General features: G+C 42.8%; 1 protein-coding gene across 1 annotated transcript; it reads left to right on the top strand.

The window, feature by feature from the left end:
• Positions 1–368: 368 nt before the first annotated feature.
• Positions 369–19,459, top strand: btbd17a (BTB (POZ) domain containing 17a). The gene is made up of 5 exons (XM_035740749.2): positions 369–491; positions 713–870; positions 15,657–15,815; positions 16,173–16,332; positions 18,405–19,459. Exons 1-5 carry the CDS (start codon positions 369–371, stop codon positions 19,158–19,160), a joined length of 1,356 nt encoding a protein of 451 aa, XP_035596642.2. The 3' UTR covers positions 19,161–19,459.
• The last annotated feature ends 357 nt before the right edge of the window (positions 19,460–19,816 follow it).

The raw sequence follows: 19,816 nt of genomic DNA, 5'->3' as shown, positions 1-19,816 counted from the left end.
TGACCTACGATCACCCAGTGTGCACAGCTGTGATGATTGATCCCATGGATTGGGACTCTACCCCCTACTCCCAATAGTCATGGTGAAGGTTGAGGGGGCATAGATTGGGCTTTGTCCCGTTTCTTTATTTAACGACCATCCTTTCCCCCTCCTTCTCTATCCATGGTGAGGGTGCCCAGGCCATCTCCTGCGTCTATGCCCTTGCTAAAGGGCAAATACACCACTTTTCAACCTCATATTAATTATCTCCAGCATCATACCAGTGTCTGCATGTGAATACGGCAAATGTTTTGGTTTTGTAGAAACAAAAAGTTAAACCATAGAATGTCATTGCCCTTTAAAACCTAAAACTTCATATTCTAGGCATAATGAAGGCTGATGAGACCCAGAATGGTGGCGGGGACACCATCAGCCACTCCCTGGCCCTGGTGCAGCATCTGGAGGCCCTGCTGGCTCAGGGGAATGGCAGTGATGTGGCCCTCAGGGTGCAGGTAGGAAACTAGCCTAGAGAGTTAAAGAGGTGGGCCGGAGGGTTACCGGTTTAAATCCTAGGTCTTACTGGGTCAAATCTGGTGGCTGACACTGTCCTTGAACCTCTCTGTGTATTTATGTATGTCTCTTGGGAGGATAAAGGAAAGAGACAAATCACAGTGTTTGTGACTTTAAAAAAAGTAATTTTCTTCACTTCCTTCTCCTCCTCCTCTTCTTCCAGACAGTGGGAGCAGAGCAGGTAAAGGTGATCCAGGCGCACTCCCTGATGCTGTCCCTGCAGAGCCCTGTGTTCAAGGAACTGCTGCTCAGCCGTAACGGCACCACCCTGGTCCTCCTGGAGACCGCTGAGTGTGCTGCCGTCTTCGACAAGTTCATCAGGTAATAATAATAATAATAATAATAATAACAACAACTAGATGGTAATTGTACATGAAGTACAATTGATGGGACTTGCTTTAACGCTTTAAACATATTTTTGTAGTAGTGGTCGAAGTTTAAAAAGTTATACTTTACTATTTAAAGCAAAGCAGTTCTAAAGTATGCATTGTTTTGAAAAACGTTATAGTAGTGATAGTGTCTGCAGTAGTAAATGTAGTGACTGGTTATAGTTGAAAAGGTAAGTAGATGATAAGTTAGAATAGCTTGAAAGGTTTAAGAGTTACTGTTGGTGAGTTATATTGTGATAATTTATGCTAATTTCTATCGTTTTAGACAATAAACAATTAAAGAATTTCAAGTTAGGATTTCCTGAACATGTAAAAGTTGGTTTGCTGTATCTAGATTGAAAGGTGCAAGAGTTACTGTTGGTGAGTTGTATTATGCTAATTTCCATTGTTTTAGACAATGAACAATTTAAGAATTTGAAGTTAGGATAGCCTGAACATGTCAAAGTTGTTTTAGTGTCTCGAGTTTACTCTTAGTGGGTTATTTATGCAACTGTATATAGTTATAGTTGATAAATATCTTTCAAACACTTGAAGTTAGGATAGCCCGAATGTTTTAAAGTTGATGTTATAGCTTAATCTAGCCCTGCAGACAAAGAACCATATATGTGCATCATTCCCCATTTTCAGATAATCAATAATTTCTAATTGTTTTTGTTTGTCAATCACATCTGGAGTTTTGCAGCTAAAATGTATATGAAGCACACTTAACTATTCCTACTAGTATTGGTATTTTTTAGTTACACAACACACACATTCTCCAGGTTTTCAACATTGTATCATTATGCAGGAATCAGTGTAATGTTACTTACCGATAGCCATGAATCATCAGGTGGATAGATAGATGTAAATGATACGTTCTCCGGACTAATCTAGCAACCACTTTCTTAATGTATTGCCTATTAACTGATATGTTTCGCTGCAGCTAGATAAACAGAACTAAATAACGTCGTTAGCCAGCTACCTACGTTAGCCAGTTAGCAAGCTAGCTTGGTTGATATATGGTTATTCCACATACCTCTTTTGGACAAGTTTTCCCAGTTTTTTTGCCCCTTATGATTAATATAGGGTTTCCCCGAAGGCCTCAATGTCTTTCATTGCCTGTCCTTTCGTTCCTTTAGTTTGGTTTTTCTTTCCGACATTTTGGCTATTTTCATCAGCAGCAGAAAATGAAAGTGCTTGTCCGTCCATTCTTAGTTGTGGACATTAAAGTTTTTTTTCGCTTGAGCCTATTTTGATACATACAATACAGTCATTAGCGCATGAAACTCTTGGGAAACCACTTAATTTAATAGAGCTGAAACAAATAATAATGTTTGAACCGTCATTAAAAAAAACACACATATACAGTTGTTCGTCACAAGGGCAAGACTGTAGTCAGTATATTTGTTGCGGTCAGAAGTTATGTAGTAATGGTCAGTAGACTAGTGTAACAGTACAACTTTACGTCCGTCCCCTCGCCCATACCCAGGCGCGAACCAGGGACCTTCTGCACACAACGACAACAGTCACCCTCGAAGCATCGTTACCCATCGCTCCACAAAAGCCGCGGCCCTTGCAGAGCAAGGGGAACTACTACTTCAAGGTCTCAGAGCAAGTGACGTAACCAATTGAAACGCTATTTAGCACACACCGCTAACTAAGCTAGCCGTTTCACATCCGTTACACTAGTCAGAAGTTGTGTGGTTATGGTTAGTAGTTGCGATCAGTATCTGTATGGTTCAGTTGCTAGGCAACAGTAGCCTTGTCAACACTTCTCCCTTATACTGTAGCTAATTAATTTTTATTTTACCTTTATTTAACTAGGTAAGTCAGTTAAGAACAAATTCTTACTTTCAATGCCGGCCTAGGAACCACTGGTTAGCTGCCTGGTAGTCCAACGCTCTAACCACTAGGCTACCCTGCCGCCCCATGCTAAAATGCAGTTTGTTTGTGCTAAAACTAAATAAATACTGCACATAGACCCACACAACTTATTTGCTAGATTCGTGACAGTGTTTATAGACAAAGCAAGAAAAGTGAACTTCAACGCGATGTAGTTTATTGGAATTGGGAGATGTTATTGGTAAATAATTAATCTGTTAGCTTCTGACATGACTTGCAGCATCTAGAAAGAGAGCAGTTGATGGGTAACTAAAAAAAAGCTATATCTACAGATTGATACAAGCTATTCCTAATATTTCTTCTGTTTTGATAATCGGATCAGTAGATGAACATTTTATATTTTATATGTTTTGTCTGACTTGCTGGGAGAGTGGTCATAGCGGTAGTTGTTTGGAAAAAGAGTGGTAAATGCAGTTACTAAAACAGCTGTACCGTTAGTTCCGTAGTGAATATTTTTGTTCCGTAAACAGATATGAATAGCAGAGAAGTAGACGAGTATGTCCTACCCTCTAACTTTTTGTCTAACTTGTTGGGGCAGTGGTCAAAGTGGCAGCTATCTGAAAAAAAAATCAGAAAATGTTGTTGATGTGGTTACTAAATCAGCTGTAATTTTTTATCAAATCAAATTCATTTATATAGCCCTTCGTACATCAGCTGATATCTCAAAGTGCTGTACAGAAACCCAGCCTAAAACCCCAAACAGCAAGCAATGCAGGTGTAGAAGCACGGTGGCTAGCGAAAACTCCCTAGAAAGGCCAAAACCTAGGAAGAAACCTAGAGAGGAACCAGGCTATGTGGGGTGGCCAGTCCTCTTCTGGCTGTGCCGGGTGGAGATTATAACAGAACATGGCCAAGATGTTCAAATGTTCATAAATGACCAGCATGGTCAAATAATAATAATCACAGGCAGAACAGTTGAAACTGGAGCAGCAGCACGGCCAGGTGGACTGGGGACAGCAAGGAGTCCCCAGGATCATGTCAGGTAGTCCTGAGGCATGGTCCTAGGGCTCAGGTCCTCCGAGAGAGAGAAAGAAAGAGAGAATTAGAGAGAGCATACTTACATTCACACAGGACACCGGATAGGACAGGAGAAGTACTCCAGATATAACAAACTGACCCTAGCCCCCCGACACATAAACTACTGCAGCATAAATACTGGAGGCTGAGACAGGAGGGGTCAGGAGACACTGGCTCCATCCGAGGACACCCCCGGACAGGGCCAAACAGGAAGGATATAACCCCACCCACTTTGCCAAAGCACAGCCCCCACACCACCCTCCTAGGGACGGTATGAAAGAGCCCTAGTAAGCCAGTGACTCAGCCCCTGGAATAGGGTTAGAGGCAGAGAATCCCAGTGGAAAGAGGGGAACCGGCCAGGCAGACAGCAAGGACGGTTTGTTTGCTCCAGAGCCTTTCCGTACACCTTCACACTCCTGGGCCTCAATCATATGACCCACTGAAGAGATGAGTCTTCAGTAAAGACTTAAAAGGTTGAGACCGAGTTTGCGTCTCTTACATGGGTAGGCAGACCATTCCATAAAATGGAGCTCTATAGGAGAAAGCCCTGCCTCCAGCTGTTTGCTTAGAAATTCTAGGAACAATTAGGAGGCCTGCATCTTGTGACCGTAACGTACGTGTATAATCATTTTTGGGGTTCAAAACCCATATTTGAGTAACAGAGAAGTAGACCAAGATGTAAACGCTTTAACTTCTTCCCTAAGTTGTTGCAACATGGTCAAAGTAGCTGATTTGTGTCAAAAGTTGCATTATTGCATTTACAGTGAATGGAAGATGGAAGTGATGATGTCACGATGGGGCTTTTTAAAATCTTGAGGAAATCCCAAACAAGGAAATGGAGGACAAAAAGTGTAATATTTTAAAAAAGCATAAAAGTGATCAAAAGTTGTAAAGAAGCAACTCAAGTGCGATTGAAGCTGGGGATTTGCTTTGCAAGCCCCACAATGATTCATTTGATTTATAAAGCACATTTCTCGCATCAAAGGCGCTAAAATGAGGGAGAGCATTGAGTGTGCTGCCTTCTAAGTTTGGGTGAAAAGGGAGACACTCGCATGTGCGCACACACACACACACACACACACACACACACACACACACACACACACACACACACACACACACACACACACACACACACACACACACACACACACACACACACACACACACACACACACACATACATACATACATACATACATACATACATACATACATACATACATACATACATGCATACATACATACATACATATATATATATATATATATATATATATACACACAGTGTGTGTTGCCATATCAGGTTCTTCAGTTGAGGAGGGAGACTAGAGGAAGAAGCTTTGTTAACCATGTGGACCGCTGCCCTCCCCACTAGAGGAAGTAGGTAATAAGTCAGAGGGAATTATATAATGAGGAATTCCCCTCCTGACAAGCATTACACACCAAGGTTTAGGGTTAATTGAAAAAAAATTGTAGGAGAGGTTGTTTTACTGTATATGTCACAAATGCTTTATATACAGTATTTATGAAAGTGTACAACAGTTCTGTATTTTCATATAGCTTGTCTGACATCTTGTGGGTGTACCAAGTAACTGCAGCCTCTTGACTAATTCAGCATGGTTGGTTGGTGTGAGAATACAGTATATCAATGAGTAGTAAAACCTAATGGTCTACGGAGGAGTCAGCACATCAATCACACCTGCATTTTGGAGCTGCCATACTCAAGAATGCAAAAAAGAGACCAAATTTGTACATGGCATTATTAACTCAATGATTATTTATATTTTTACATTCTCAAACTGATTTGTGACACGTATTAATAATACCAAAATAACATGCAAAACAAGGAAAAATTATATATTTAAATAATAAACAGTACAAGTCAAAAGTTTGGGCACACATAGTCGTTCAAGTATTTTTGTCTATTTTTACTATTTTCTACATTGTAGAATAATAGGGAAGACATCACAACTATGAAATAGCACATATGGAATCATGTAGTAAGCGAAAAAAGTGTTAAATGAATCAAAATACATTTTATATTTGGGATTCTTCAAAGTAAACACCCTTTGCCTTGATGACAGCTTTGCACACACTTGGCATTCTCTCAACCAGCTTCACCTGGAATGCTTTTCCAACAGTCTTGAAGGAGTTCCCACATATGCTCAGTGCTTGTTGGATGCTTTTACTTCATTCTGCGGTCCAACTCATCCCAAACCATCTCAATTGGGTTGAGGTCGGGTGATTGTGAAGGCCAGGTTATCTGATGCAGCTTTCCATCACTCTCCTTCTTGGTCAAATATCCCTTACACAGCCTGGAGATGTGTTGCGTCATTGTCTTGTTGAAAAACAAATGATAGTGGGACTAAGTGCAAACCAGATTTGATGGTGTATCGCTGCAGAATGCTGTGGTTGCCATTCTGGTTAAGTGTACCTTGAATTCTAAATAATGCGGAGATAATCCGTTCACCTACTCTGCGTTTCACAAAGACACAACGTTTGAAACCAAAAATCTCAAATTTGGACTCATCAGACCAAAAGGACAGATTTCCACTGGTCCAATGTCCATTGCTCGTGTTTCTTGGCCCAAGCAAGTCTATTCTTATTATTGGTGTCCTTTAGTAGGGATTTCTTTGCAGCAATTAGACCTTGAAGGCCTGATTCACACAATCTCCTCTGAACAGTCATAGCGCTTGGTGGTTTTTGCGACTGCACTTGAAGAAAGTTTCAAAGTTCTTCAAATCATTTGGATTGACTGATCTTCATGTCTTAAAGTAATGATGGACTGTCGTGTTTCTTTGCTTATTTGAGCTGTTCTTGCCATAATATGGACTTGGTCGTTTTAGAAAATAGGGCAATCTTCTGTATACCACCCCTACCATGTCACAACACAACTGATTGGCTCAAACGCATTAAGAGGAAAGAAATTCCACGAATTAACTTTTAAAAAGCACGCCTGTTAATTGAAATTCTTTCCATGTGACTACTTCATGAAGTGGCAACTGAGTGGCACGGCGGTCTAAGGCACTGCATATCAGTGCTAGAGGCGTCTCTACAGACCCTGGTTCGATTCCAGACTTCAGAAGTATGCTTGGGGTCATTGTCCATTTGGAAGAGCCATTTGCGACCAATATTTAACTTCCTGAGATGTTGTTTCAATATATCCACATAATTTTCCACCCTCATGATGCCATCTATTTTGTGAAGTGCACCAGTCCCTCCTGCAGCAAAGCACCCCCACAACATGATGCTGCCTGCCCCGTGCTTCACGGTTGGGATGGTGTTCTCGGCTTGAATGTTCTATTTTTGTTTCATCAGACCAGAGGACATTTCTCCAAAAAGTATGATCTTTGTCCCCATGTGCAGTTGCAAACTGTAGTCTGGCTTTTTTATGGTGGTTTTGGAGCACTGGCTTCTTCCTTACTGAGCGGCCTTTGAATTTAAGTTGATATAGGACTCATTTTACTGTGGATATAGATACTTTTGTACCTGTTTCCTCCAGCATCTTCACAAGGTCCTTTGCTGTTGTTCTGGGATTGATTTGCACTTTTCACACCAAAGTACATTAATCTCTAGGAGACAGAACGCATCTCCTTCCTGAGCGGTATGATGGCTGTGTGGTCGCATGGTGTTTATACTTGCTACTATTGTTTGTACAGATGAATGTGGTACCTTCAGGCATTTGGAAATTGCTCCCAAGGATGAACCAGACTTGTGGAGATGTACAATTCTTTTCTGAGGTCTTGGCTGATTTCTTTTGATTTTCCCATTTTTGTCAAGCAAAGAGTCACTGAGTTTTAAGGCAGGCCTTGAAGTACATCCACAGGTACACCTCCAATTAACTCAAATGATGTCAATTAGCCAGAAGCTTCTAAAGCCATGACATAATTTTCTGCAAGCTGTTTAAAGGCACAGTCAACTTGGTGTATGTAAACTTCTGACCCAGTGGAATTGTGATACAGTGAAATAATCTGTCTGTAAACAAGTGACTTGTGTCATGCACAAAGTAGATGTTCTAACCAACTTTCCAAAACTATAGTTTGCTAACAAGAAATTTGTGGAGTGGTTGAAAAACAAGTTTTAATGACTCTAACCTAAGTGTATGCAAACTCCCGACTTCAACTGTATAAAATATATTTAGATTTGTTTTACATTTTTTTGGTTACTACATGATTCCATGTGTTATTTAATAGTTGTGATGTTCACGTTATTATTCAACAATGTAGAACATTTTAAAAAAGAAAGAAAAACCCATTAATTAGTAGGTGTGTCCAATCTTTTGATAGGTTTTTAGCTAAACAGTTTAGGCTCAAAACCTTCCTTGAATGACCGGTTGCCACTGCTGCCAGGCCATTGCAGGATATCTTGGTTGACTCATTTTCCCCGGCTTTGTAAAGACTACAACCTGACAGGAGCCAAACTTCCTTGTTCCCACCCTCGAAGGCAATCTTTTGAAAATTGGGACAGAACTAGTTTACAGGTGCGATGTTACTGCGATGTCGCGATGTCACTGACTATCCTCAAAGATTGCTAAAGAATTATTATGAATCTGATGATTCCTCCTACCAAGAAGAGCTGGACGTCGAAATGTTAATGTAATGGCCATCGTCGGTGGAAGAAGGTGAGGACCAAGGTGTAGCGTGGTAAGTGTTCATGATTTTTAATATAATCAAAACTGAACACTTAACAAAATAACAACTAGGAAGAATGAACAAACTAAACAGTCCTGTCTAGTGAGGACACACAAAACTGAAAATAAACACCCACGAAACACAGGTGGAAAAAGGCTACCTAAGTATGATTCTCAATCAGAGACAACTAACGACACCTGCCTCTGATTGAGAACCATACCAGGCCAAACTCAAAAACCAACCTAGAAAACAAACATAGACTGCCCACCCCAACTCACGCCCTGACCATACTAAAACAAAGACAAAACAAAGGAACTAAGGTCAGAACGCGACAGTACCCACCCTCCAAAGGTGCGGACTCCGGCCGCAAAACCTAAACCTATCGGGGAGGGTCTGGGTGGGTGTCTGTCCGTGGTGGCGGCTCTTGCGCGGGACGTGAACCCCACTCCACCATAGTCCTTTTCCGCCTCTCTACCCGCCTCCGTGGCCTCTTTAACGCCGAGCCCCTCGCCGCCGACCTCGGGCTGGAGACCCAAGCCACGGGTCCCGAATGGACGAGGAGATTCCGGCAGCACCGGACGGATGGGAGATTCCACCAGCACCGGACGGACGAGAGATTCCGGCAGCACCAGATGGATGGGAGATTCCGGCAGCACCGGACAGGCAGGAGATTCCGGCAGCACCGGACAGGCGGGAGACTCCGGCAGCTCCTGTCTTACTGATGGTTCTGGCAGCTCCTGGCTGACTGACGGCTCTGGCAGCTCCTGGCTGACTGACGGCTCTGGCAGCTCCTGGCTGACTGGCGGCTCTGGCAGCTCAGGACAGACTGGCGGCTCTGGCAGCTCAGGATAGACTGGCGGCTCTGGCAGCTCAGGACAGACGGGAGACTCTGGCAGCTCAGGACAGACGGGAGACTCTGGCAGCTCAGGACAGACTGGAGGCTCTGGCAGCGCTGGGCAGGAGGAAGGCTCTGGCAGTGCTGTACAGGCGGGAGCACCTGTAGGGAGGAGACGGAGAGACAGCCTGGAGCGGGGGCTGCCACTGGAGGGCTGGTGCGTGGAGGTGGCACCGGATAGACCGGACCGTGAAGGCACACTGGAGGTCTCGAGCACCGAACCTGCCCAACCTTACCTGGTTGAATGCTCCCCGTAGCCAGGCCAATGCGACAAGGTGGAATAGCCCGCACTGGGCTGTGCTGGCGAACCGGGGACACCATGCATAAAGCTGGTGCCATGTACCAGCTTTCTGATATGAGGTGCTGCGGTGATAACGCACCGGGCTATGCCTGCGTACCGGGGACACCGTGCGCCTCACGGCATAACAAGGTGCCTGCCAGCTCCCTCTCTCTCCACGGTAAGCACGGTGAGTTGGCGCAGGTCTCCTACCTGACTTCGCCACACTCCCCGTGTGCCACCCCCCAATACATTTTTGGGGCTGCCTCTCGGGCTTCCAGCCGCACTGCCGTGCTAACTCCATTCGCCGGTATCCCTCCTCACACTGTTCCAGAGAATCCCAGGCGGGCTCCGGCACTCTCCCTGGATCGACCGACCACCTGTCTATCTCGTCCCAAGTTGTGATATAGTCCAGATCTCGCTGCTGCCTGATACCACGCCGCTTGGTCCTTGGTTGGTGGGTGTTTCTGTAACGGCCGTCGTCGGTGGAAGAAGGTGAGGACCAAGGTGCAGCGTGGTAAGTGTTCATGATTTTTAATATAATCAAAACTGAACACTAAACAAAATAACAACTTGGAAGAACAAACTAACTAAACAGTCCTGTCTAGTGATGACACGTAAAAAACAGAAAATAAACACCCGCAAAACACAGGTGGAAAAAGGCTACCTAAGTATGATTCTCAATCAGAGACAACTAACAACACCTACCTCTGATTGAGAACCATACCAGGCCAAACTCAAAAACCAACCTAGAAAAACAAACAGACTGCCCACCCCAACTCACGCCCTGTCCTGACCATACTAAAACAAAGACAAAACAAAGGAACTAAGGTCAGAACGTGACAGTTAAATGTTCTTTTTAAATAGGAAGATACAGCCCTATTTATTTCTAATCAAATCAAAGTTTATTTGTCACGTGTGCCGAATACAACAAGTGTAGACGTTACAGTGAAATACTTACTTACAAGCCCTAACCAACTGTGCAATTTTTAAGAGAAAATAGGTATTAGGTCAACAATAGATAAGTAAAGAAATAAAAAAAAAACTGTAAAATTACAGTGAAAATAACAGTAGCGAGGCTATATACAGGTGGTACTGGTACAGAGTCAATATGCTGGGGAACCGGTTACTCAGGCTCAGTGCAAATAGTCCGGATATCCATTTGATTACCTGGTCAGAGCAAATTAACTGTCTTGAATACAAGCAATGTTTACTTATTTCCTATAGTGACACAGAAATGGACTGTTTTATTAAAACATGTTGACTATATTTAACCACTTGTCAGTACACTTGTAAAAACAAATTAATAGAAAACACCATTATATACAGTGCATTCGAAAAGTATACTTTTTCCACATTTTATTACGTTAAAATTAAAACATTTTACTCATCAATCTACACACTCTACGCCATAATGACAAATCGAAAACAGGTTTCTAGAAATGTTTGCAAATTTCTAAGTAATAAAAACTAAAATACCTTGTTTACATAAGTATTCAGACCCTTTGCTATGAGACTCGAAATTGAGCTCAGGTGCCTCCTGTTCCCATTGATCATCCTTGAAAAGGTTTGACAACTTGATTGGAGTCCACCTTAAAACATTTCTGCAGCATTCAAGGTCCCCAAGAACATAGTGGCTGTTACGTCCATCGTCGGAATGAGACCAAAGCGCAGTGTGGAAAGTGTACATCTTCTTTATTTAAATTAAACACTAAAAAACAACAAAAGATAAACTAACGTAAAGTTCTGCAGGGCTATACAGCTACTGTGCAAAAACAAGATCCCACAAAATTAGGTGGAAAATGGGGGGATGGAAGAACCTTCCAGAAGGACAACCTTCTCTGCAGCACTCAATCAATCAGGCCTTTATGGTGGAGTGGCCAGACGGAAGCCACTCTTTAGTAAAAGGCACATGACAGCCCACTTGGAGATTTCCAAAAGTCACCCAAAGGACTTTCAGACCCTGAGAAACAAGATTCTCTGGTCTGATTAAACTAGTTGACCTATTTGGCCTGAATGCCAAGCGTCACGTCTGGAGGAAACCTGGCACCATCCCTACGGTGAAGCATGGTGGTGGCAGCATCATGCTGTGGGGATGTTTTTCTGAGGCAGGGACTGGGAGACTAGTCAGGATCGAGGGAAAGATGAACGAAGCAGAGTACAGAAAGATAATTGGTGAAAACCTACTCCAGAGTGCACAGGACCTTAGAAACGGGGGGGTCATCTTCCAACAGGACAATGACCCTAAACACACAGCTAAGACAATGCAGGAGTGGCTTTGGAACAAGTCTCTGAATGTCTTTGAGTGAACCCGATCGAACATCTCTGGAGAGACCTGAAAATAGCTGTGCAGCAACGCTCCCCATCCATCCTGACAGAGCTTGAGAGGATCTGCAAAGAAGAATGGAGAAACTCCCCAAATACAGGTATGCCAAGCTTGTAGCATCATAACGAAGAAGACTTGAGGCTATAATCGCTGACAAAGGTGCTTCAACAAAGTACTGAATAAATGGTCTGAATAATTATGTAAATGTAATATTTCCATATAAAAAAAAAACATTTTCCCAAATTTCTAAAAAACTGTTTTTGCTTTGTCATAATGGGGTATTGTGTGTAGATTGATGAGAGGGGGTGGACGATTTAATACATTTATAAGACTGTAACCTAACAAAATGTGGATAAAAGTCACAGGATTTGAATACTTTCCAAATGCACTGTACATATGTACAACAGCTAGCAATATCTATACCACAACGCAGTTGTGAGCATACTAGGCATTCTCCAGCAGAGCTGTTGCTAGAGAATTTAATGTTCATTTCTCTACCATAACCTGCCTCCAACCACGCCAGCCCAGTACCTCCACATCCAACTTCTTCACCTAAGGGATCATCTGAGAACAGCCACCCAGACAGCTGATGAAACTGTGGGTTTGCACAACGAAGAATTTCTGCACAAACGGTCAGAAACCGTCTCAGGGAAGCTCATCTGTGTGCTCGTCGTCCTCAACAGGGTCTTGACCTGACTGCAGTTCGGTGTCATAACCGACTTCAGTGGCAAATGCTCACCTTCGATTGCCACTGGCACGTTGGAGAAACGTGCTCATCTGTACCAGGTAGATGACTGACAGCATGTATAGCATCATGGGGGCAAGAGGTTTGCTGATGTCAACGTTGTTAACAGTGCCCAATGGAGGCAGAGGGGTTATGGTATTGGTAGGCATAAGCTACGGACAATTAACACAAATGCTTTTTATCGATTGCAATTTGAATGCACAGAGATACCGTGAAGAGAACCTGAGGCCCATTGTCATGCCATTCATCCACTGCCATTACCTCATGTTTCAGCATGATAATGCACAGCCCCATGTCCCAAGGATCTGTACACAATTCCTTGAAGCTGAAAATTCCCCAGTTCTTCCATGCCTGCATACTCAACAGACATGTCACTCATTGAGCATGTTTAGGATGCTGTGGATCAACAGCGTGTTCCAGGTTCTGCCAATATCCAACAACTTCGCACCGACATTGAAGAGGAAAGGAGATGTTTGCGCTGCATGAGGCAAATGGTGATCACACCAGATACTGACTGGTTTTCTGATCCATACCCCTACCTCTTTTTACAGTATCTGTGACCAACAAATGCATATCTGTATTCCCAGTCATGTGAAATCCATAGATTATGAATTTATTTCAAGGGGGGCTTGACTTGAGGGGGGCTTGACTTGTAGAGTCTAGTTGTGTATTATTGTATATGAGCACCTACAGTTGTGCTGTTGAGTAGACAAGCACTGCCAACAATATAGTGAAAAGGCTAGAAGAGTATACAAACAACCCCTCTCCCCCATGCCAACGAACTGACTGCAAAGGTGTGAAAAGGTTGAGAAATACTTGTCTGGTAGACAGTTTAGTGTATTGGTGATTTTTTTCTTCTTTGTGTCAATAGATCATGCATATTAACCTTCACACACAATACCCACCACCCAACAGACACCATTCAGTCGCCCACACCATCCCCCTCCTTACTAATACCTAATTTTCTCAAATGTAGACTTCGCCTGAACAATCAACTAAGCCTCCATAATACAGAGAAAACTACAGTAGAAGTTGTAGCCTACTTGTAAACACAGCAACTATGACAACAAGACATGGACCATGTTTACGTCTAGCTCCAGTATATTTATTTGCTCATCATGGAGTCATTGAAAGATTTAGTAGATTTTAGTAAGATTTTATAAGGTGACACACTATTTCCTGGTGCTGAGCTTGATGTTGAGGCCGCTGCAGATAGAGATCAAACTCTAAATATAACACACATACTCACATTAGCCTCTACAGTAGTTATTTAACAAGCTAGCGCTTAGTTAACGTAACCTAACGAAGCTAATGTTAGCTTGCAAAGTTACAAATCACATCGCCAGATAGCAGCTTGCTAATTACATTGATATGCTTCGGAATGTCTAGCCAGCATATTATGAAAGCTAGCTAGATAGATTTTAGTTTAGATAAATAAACAAATGTAGTTCGCTAGCTATGACGTGACCATGAGTTGAGACTTCAGTTCCTTTTCAAAATCCTCTGGCTGAAAGTTCTGGCTTCAAACACAAGTAAAACTTTACATGAATGTTAGATGATCAAAGACTGTGTATGTTACCTGTGTGTGTGTGTTACAGGTACTGTTTCAGTTGTCAGTTCAGTTCAGTTATGATATAGACTGCATCAAGTGCAAACGTAAACAGTATTTATCCCTAACCAAGTTTCTTCTGAGAGACTGACCTCTGACCCCCTGCTCTTCTTTCTCTCTATCCTTCTCTCCTAGTATTATGGAAGGATTTTCCTGTGTATCCGCTATCGTTGTTTTCCTCTCCTTGGTTTTAACATAATATACTGAACAAAAATTTCAACTGGAAGAACTTGTCCCGGTTGGTATTTTTAAATCATTGATGAATGATTTTGAGACTGATTCCCTGACCTGTCAATGTTTTTAATTTGCGGTTTTTGATTTTGTTATACTCTTGTGAATTCTATGGTTTTTACTAGATTACTTGTAGTTTTTCAGGTTGTTTGTCTGTAATTTTTGTAATGACTTGGTGCTGCCTATCTTGGCCAGGACACTCTTGAAAAAGAGATTTTAAATCTAAATGAGCCCTTCCTGGTTAAATAAAGGTTAAATTAAAAAAATTCAAAACGCAACTTGCAATCATTTCAACAGATTTACTAAGTTACACTTCATATATAAAGGAAATCAGTCAATTGAAATACATTCATTAGGCCCTAATCTGTGCATTTCAAATGACTGGGCAGGGTCGCAGCCATGGATGGGCCTGGGAGGGTATAGGCCCACTCACTCAGAATTTGTTTTTCCTCACAAAAGGGCTTTAGAGACAGAAATACTCATCAGTTTCATCAGCTGTCCGGGTGGCTGGTCTCCAGATGTGGAGGTCCTGGGCTCGCGTGGTTAAACGTGATCTGCTGTTCTGAGGCCGGTTGGACATACTGCCAAATTCTTTACAACGACGTTGCAGACGGCTTATGGTAGAGAAATTAATATTGCATTCTTTGGCAACAGCTCTGGTGGACATTGCTACAATCAACATGCCAAATGCACGCTCCCTAAAAACTTGAGACATCTGTGACATTGTGTTGTGTGACAAAACGGCACATTTTAGAGTAGCCTTTTATTGTCCCCAGAATAAAGTGCAGCTGTGTAATGATAATGCTGTTTAATCAGCTTCTTGATATGCCACACCTGTCAGGTGGATGGGTTATCTTGGCAAAGGAGAAATGCTCACTAACAGGGATGTAAACAAATGGGTGCAGAGCATTTGAGAGAAATAAGCTTTTTGTGCGTATGGAACATTTCTGGGATCTTTTATTTCAACTCATGAAACATGAGACCAACACTTTACATGTTGTGTTTACATTTTTGTTCAGTATACAGTACATTTGTTGTTCCATTGTCCAACTAAGATTTGTTGAATATCTATTAATCTCCCCCTTCTCACTCTCTCTATCCAGGTACCTGTATTGTGGAGAGATCTCCCTGTGTCTGGAGCAGGCCACCTCTCTACACAAGCTGGCCACTAAGTACCGCGTCCAGGGCCTTCAGCAGGGGGTCACCCAGTACATGACCCAGAACCTGGCCAGCAACTCCCCTTCTGGACACGTGGTGGAATGGTACTGTATCGTTTATTTATTTAATGTTTATTTAACCAGGTCCCATTATTTAACCAAGTCCCATTGGGGTCAGATGACGTCTTTCACAAGGGAGACCTGTATTTTCATTATGACATCCATACATTAGTCTTTACAATAAAGATTGCATTTATTAACAACTAGTTCAACTTGTAAAACATATACTTGACTTAAATAATTGTTATCAATATTCCAGGTACAAGTACAGAAAATGCATCAGTTGGTAACATGAAAGCATGGACTGGACTATTTGTTGACACCATTGCAGGTACTATTACCTAAGTGCATCGGTTGATATTATGGAAACATGGTCTGGACTTTTTGTTGACAACATTGCAGGTACCAGTACGCCCTGCAGACTGGAGACGTGGCCCTGCGGGACAGCTGTCTGCAGTACCTGTCCTGGAACCTGTCCTCTGTGCTGCAGAGTGGGGAGTGGACACATGTCAGCAACGACCTGCTCATGACCCTGCTGCAGCGCTCAGACCTCATCCTGCAGGTACGCCTGATCTCAGATCTGTTTGAGAGTCATTCCTCACAAAACTCAGACAAGAACAAATACCATAATTTGGGCGATTTTCACGAAATGTAATCCATTGAATAGTCCTTTCTTAACGCATACTTGAGAAATAATGAATGAAAGTCTGCATATTTATGACATTTCGGCCTTTCATCTGTAGATGATACAAAGCAAAAATTACTGTCATATGAATCTTTACTGCTTGCTCTGTTATGAGCAGGGGCCGTAATAGCAAAACGGGGTCGCATTTTCAAAATGCAGGCCAAGAAAAAAAATTGCGTTTTAACCATTGAAAGTCAACAGTGTTATTTTTCTTCAATAGAGTGATCAGGGATGTGCAACTATAGTTTCCCTTCACACAAAATACATTAGTGCAACACATTCGGCAGAAAATAGTTTCATTTTCATCAGATGACAACATAAGTGCAAAGCTAAATTAGCTTATGTAGTGGGCAGTCATTTTTTACATGTGCATATAAAGTTTATATTATATTATAAATATCTCACATCACACGACTCGTAATAAGAATAAGCAATTAACCTATTAAAATGTTTATCTGACTCCATAAAAATAATGAAAATATATCTGCAAGCTTTAGGCTATGAGTTGATGTAGACTAACAAGAATTGGTCTTGAGAATGGTCTACAGTACATTCAGAATGTATTCAGACCCCTTGACTTTTTCCGCATTTTGTTACGTTACAGCCTTATTCTAAAATGTATTAACTTGTTGTTTTCCTCATTAATCTACCCAATAATTACAAGAAAAAAAAAACGTTTTTAGAAATGATGGCAAATTTATATTAAAAAAATCTGAGATAAATTAGTATTCAGTACTTTGTTGAAGCACCTTTGGCAGTGATTACAGGCTCAATTCTTATTGAGTATGATGCTACAAGCTTGGCACACCTGTATTTGGGCAGTTTCTCCCATTCTTCTCTGCAGATCCTCTGAAGCACTGTCAGGTTGGATGGGGAGTGCAGCTATTTTCAAGTCTCTCCAGAGATATTCAATCGGGTTCAAGTCTGGGCTCTGGCTGGGACACTCAAGGACATTCAGAGACTTGTCCCAAAGAAACTCCTGCGTTGTCTTGGCTATGTGCTTAGGGTTCTTGTCCTGTTGGAGCAGGTTTTCACCAATGATCTCTCTGTTCTTTACTCCATTCAACTTTCTCTTAATCCTGACTAGACTCCTAGTCCCTGCTGCTGAAAAACATCCCCACAGCATGATGCTGCCCCCACCATGCTTCACCGTAGGGATGGTGGAAGGTTTCCTCCAGATGTGACGCTTGGCATTCAGGCCAAATAGGTCAATCTTTGTTTCATCTTGTTTCTCATGGTCTGAGAGTCTTTAGGTCCAAGTGGGCTGTCATGTGCCTTTTACTGAGGAGTGGTTTCCGTCTGGCCACTCTACCATATAGGCCTGATTGGTGGAGTGCTGCAGAGATGGTTGTCCTTCTGGAAGATTCTCCCATCTCCACAGAGGAACTCTGGAGCTCTGTCAGAGTGACAATCAGGTTCTTGGTCACCTCCCTGACCAAGGCCCTTCTCCGCTGATTACTCAGTTTGGCCGGGTGGCCAGCTCTAGGAGGAGTCTTGGTGGTTCCAAACTTCTTCCATTTAAGAATGATGGAGGCCACTGTGTTCTTGGGGACCTTCAATGCTGCAGACATTTTTTGGTACTCTTCCTCAGATCTGTTCCTCGAGACAATCCTGTCTCGGAGTTCTACGGACAATTCCTTCGACCTTATGGCTTGATATTTGCTCTAACATGCACTGTCAACTGTGTGACCTTATATAGAGAGGTGTGTGCCTTTCCAAATCGTGTCCAATCAATTGAATTTACCACAGGTGGACTCCAATCTAGTTGTAGAAACATATCAAGGATGATCAATGGAAACAGGATGCACCTGAGCTCAATTTTGAGTCTCATAGCAAAGGGTCTGAATACTTTCTGATTATATTTGTGTCTAATGTAATACTGTCTGCAAAATTAATTTCCCCGGCCTGTGGGAACAATAATGTTTTAAAAATGTGACTTTGAATTGCAGAGTGAAATGGAGCTCTTTGCGGCACTGGAGGCCTGGATCAACCAGAACAAACCGGATGCTCTAACGGCCGAGAACGCTCTGAGAGCCGTCCGTTATGCCATGATGCCCCCTCTGGAGCTCTTTCGCCTGCAGACCCAGTCTCCTGTTCTGGCCCGCTACCAGGAGTCGGTCCGGGACCTCCTCTACCAGTCCTACCAGTTCCACTCCTCCTCCCCCCTCCACATGGCCAAGTACTTTGACGTGAACTGCAGTCTCTTCATGCCCAGGAACTACCTCTCCCCTGCCTGGGGGAGTCCTTGGGTCATTAACAACCCCATGAGGGATGACCGCAGCACCAGCTTCCAGACGCAGCTGGGCCCCAGCGGCCATGATGCCAACAAGAGGGTGACCTGGAACTCCCTGTTCTCGCCCCGTTGGTTGCCCCTCAGCATGAGGCCAATGTACTCCGAACAGGGTTCCACACAGCCGACACGTATTGACGGAGGCCGCCTGCGCATCATTATTACTCCCGCTACGTCGAGTGCAGAGTTTGCCGGGGTGAGCTTCCAGAAGACGGTGGTGGTGATGACGAGGAAGCAGGGAAAGATGGTGGTGAGACATGTTTATAATTTCCACCAGAGCACCGAGGAGACTGGTGATTTCCTGGTGGAAGCCGATCTGCACCGTAAGACATCTGAGTACCTGGTCGATGGTTCCCTCCATCTACACATCGTGGTGAAGCCGCTCTACCAGACCCTCATAGCTACAAAGAAATGACCACCTCCACTCTTTCTATGCGTCCCAATTCTCTATCCTTCTGCTCTGAGTGGGCACTTGTTCACTTCCCTTCAGGTCACTTGTTCACTTCCCTTCAGGTCACTTGTTCACTTCCCTTCATGCATGTGGAGGAGTGCATGAGTGCACACTTTGGGAGAAATCCCTGTCCGTACATGCAGTGGTATGGTGGACACCATGTAAGCCAAGCACTGCCCTCTTAAAGCATCACACTCATATCGCATAATACGCAATGTCAAGGGAGAACCAACCCACCCCATCATGTCTGCAGTGTATGGGATACATGGATAGTAGACGATATCTGTTTGATAGCTTTTAGAAACATTTTGAACAGTATTTATTCAAGATCAATATGTCTTTCAAACTTAGCTATGTTTTAAATACTATTTCTCTTGGTGATATTATATGCCAGGCATTTACCTCAAAGGGGTCTTTGCCATTCATCACATCTGACATGGTCACCCTGTCCAGGTGCTTATAGCCATTCTGTTTCTCATGTAGCATACCAAGGCCTACAAACCAAAGTACTAGAAATTGATAGTGAAATGGATTGAATCCATATAGCCAGTTTGTATAATAAATAACACTAAGTTTATCAAAAACATTTTTAGATTAGATGAATTGTCACTTATTTTTAT

The sequence above is a fragment of the Oncorhynchus keta genome, chromosome 2 (genome assembly GCF_023373465.1).
Source record: "Oncorhynchus keta strain PuntledgeMale-10-30-2019 chromosome 2, Oket_V2, whole genome shotgun sequence".
NCBI lineage: Eukaryota > Metazoa > Chordata > Actinopteri > Salmoniformes > Salmonidae > Oncorhynchus > Oncorhynchus keta.
Note: the sequence above shows the minus strand (reverse complement) of the source record. Positions and strands in the feature narration are given on the sequence as shown.

Coding starts and splice junctions, on each gene's coding strand:
- btbd17a (XM_035740749.2), top strand. CDS start 369: ATGAAGGCTGATGAGACCCAGAATGGTGGCGGGGACACCATCAGCCAC. Junction 871..15,656: donor GTCTTCGACAAGTTCATCAG/GTAATAATAATA, acceptor CTCTCTATCCAG/GTACCTGTATTGTGGAGAGA. Junction 15,816..16,172: donor TCTGGACACGTGGTGGAATG/GTACTGTATCGT, acceptor ACAACATTGCAG/GTACCAGTACGCCCTGCAGA.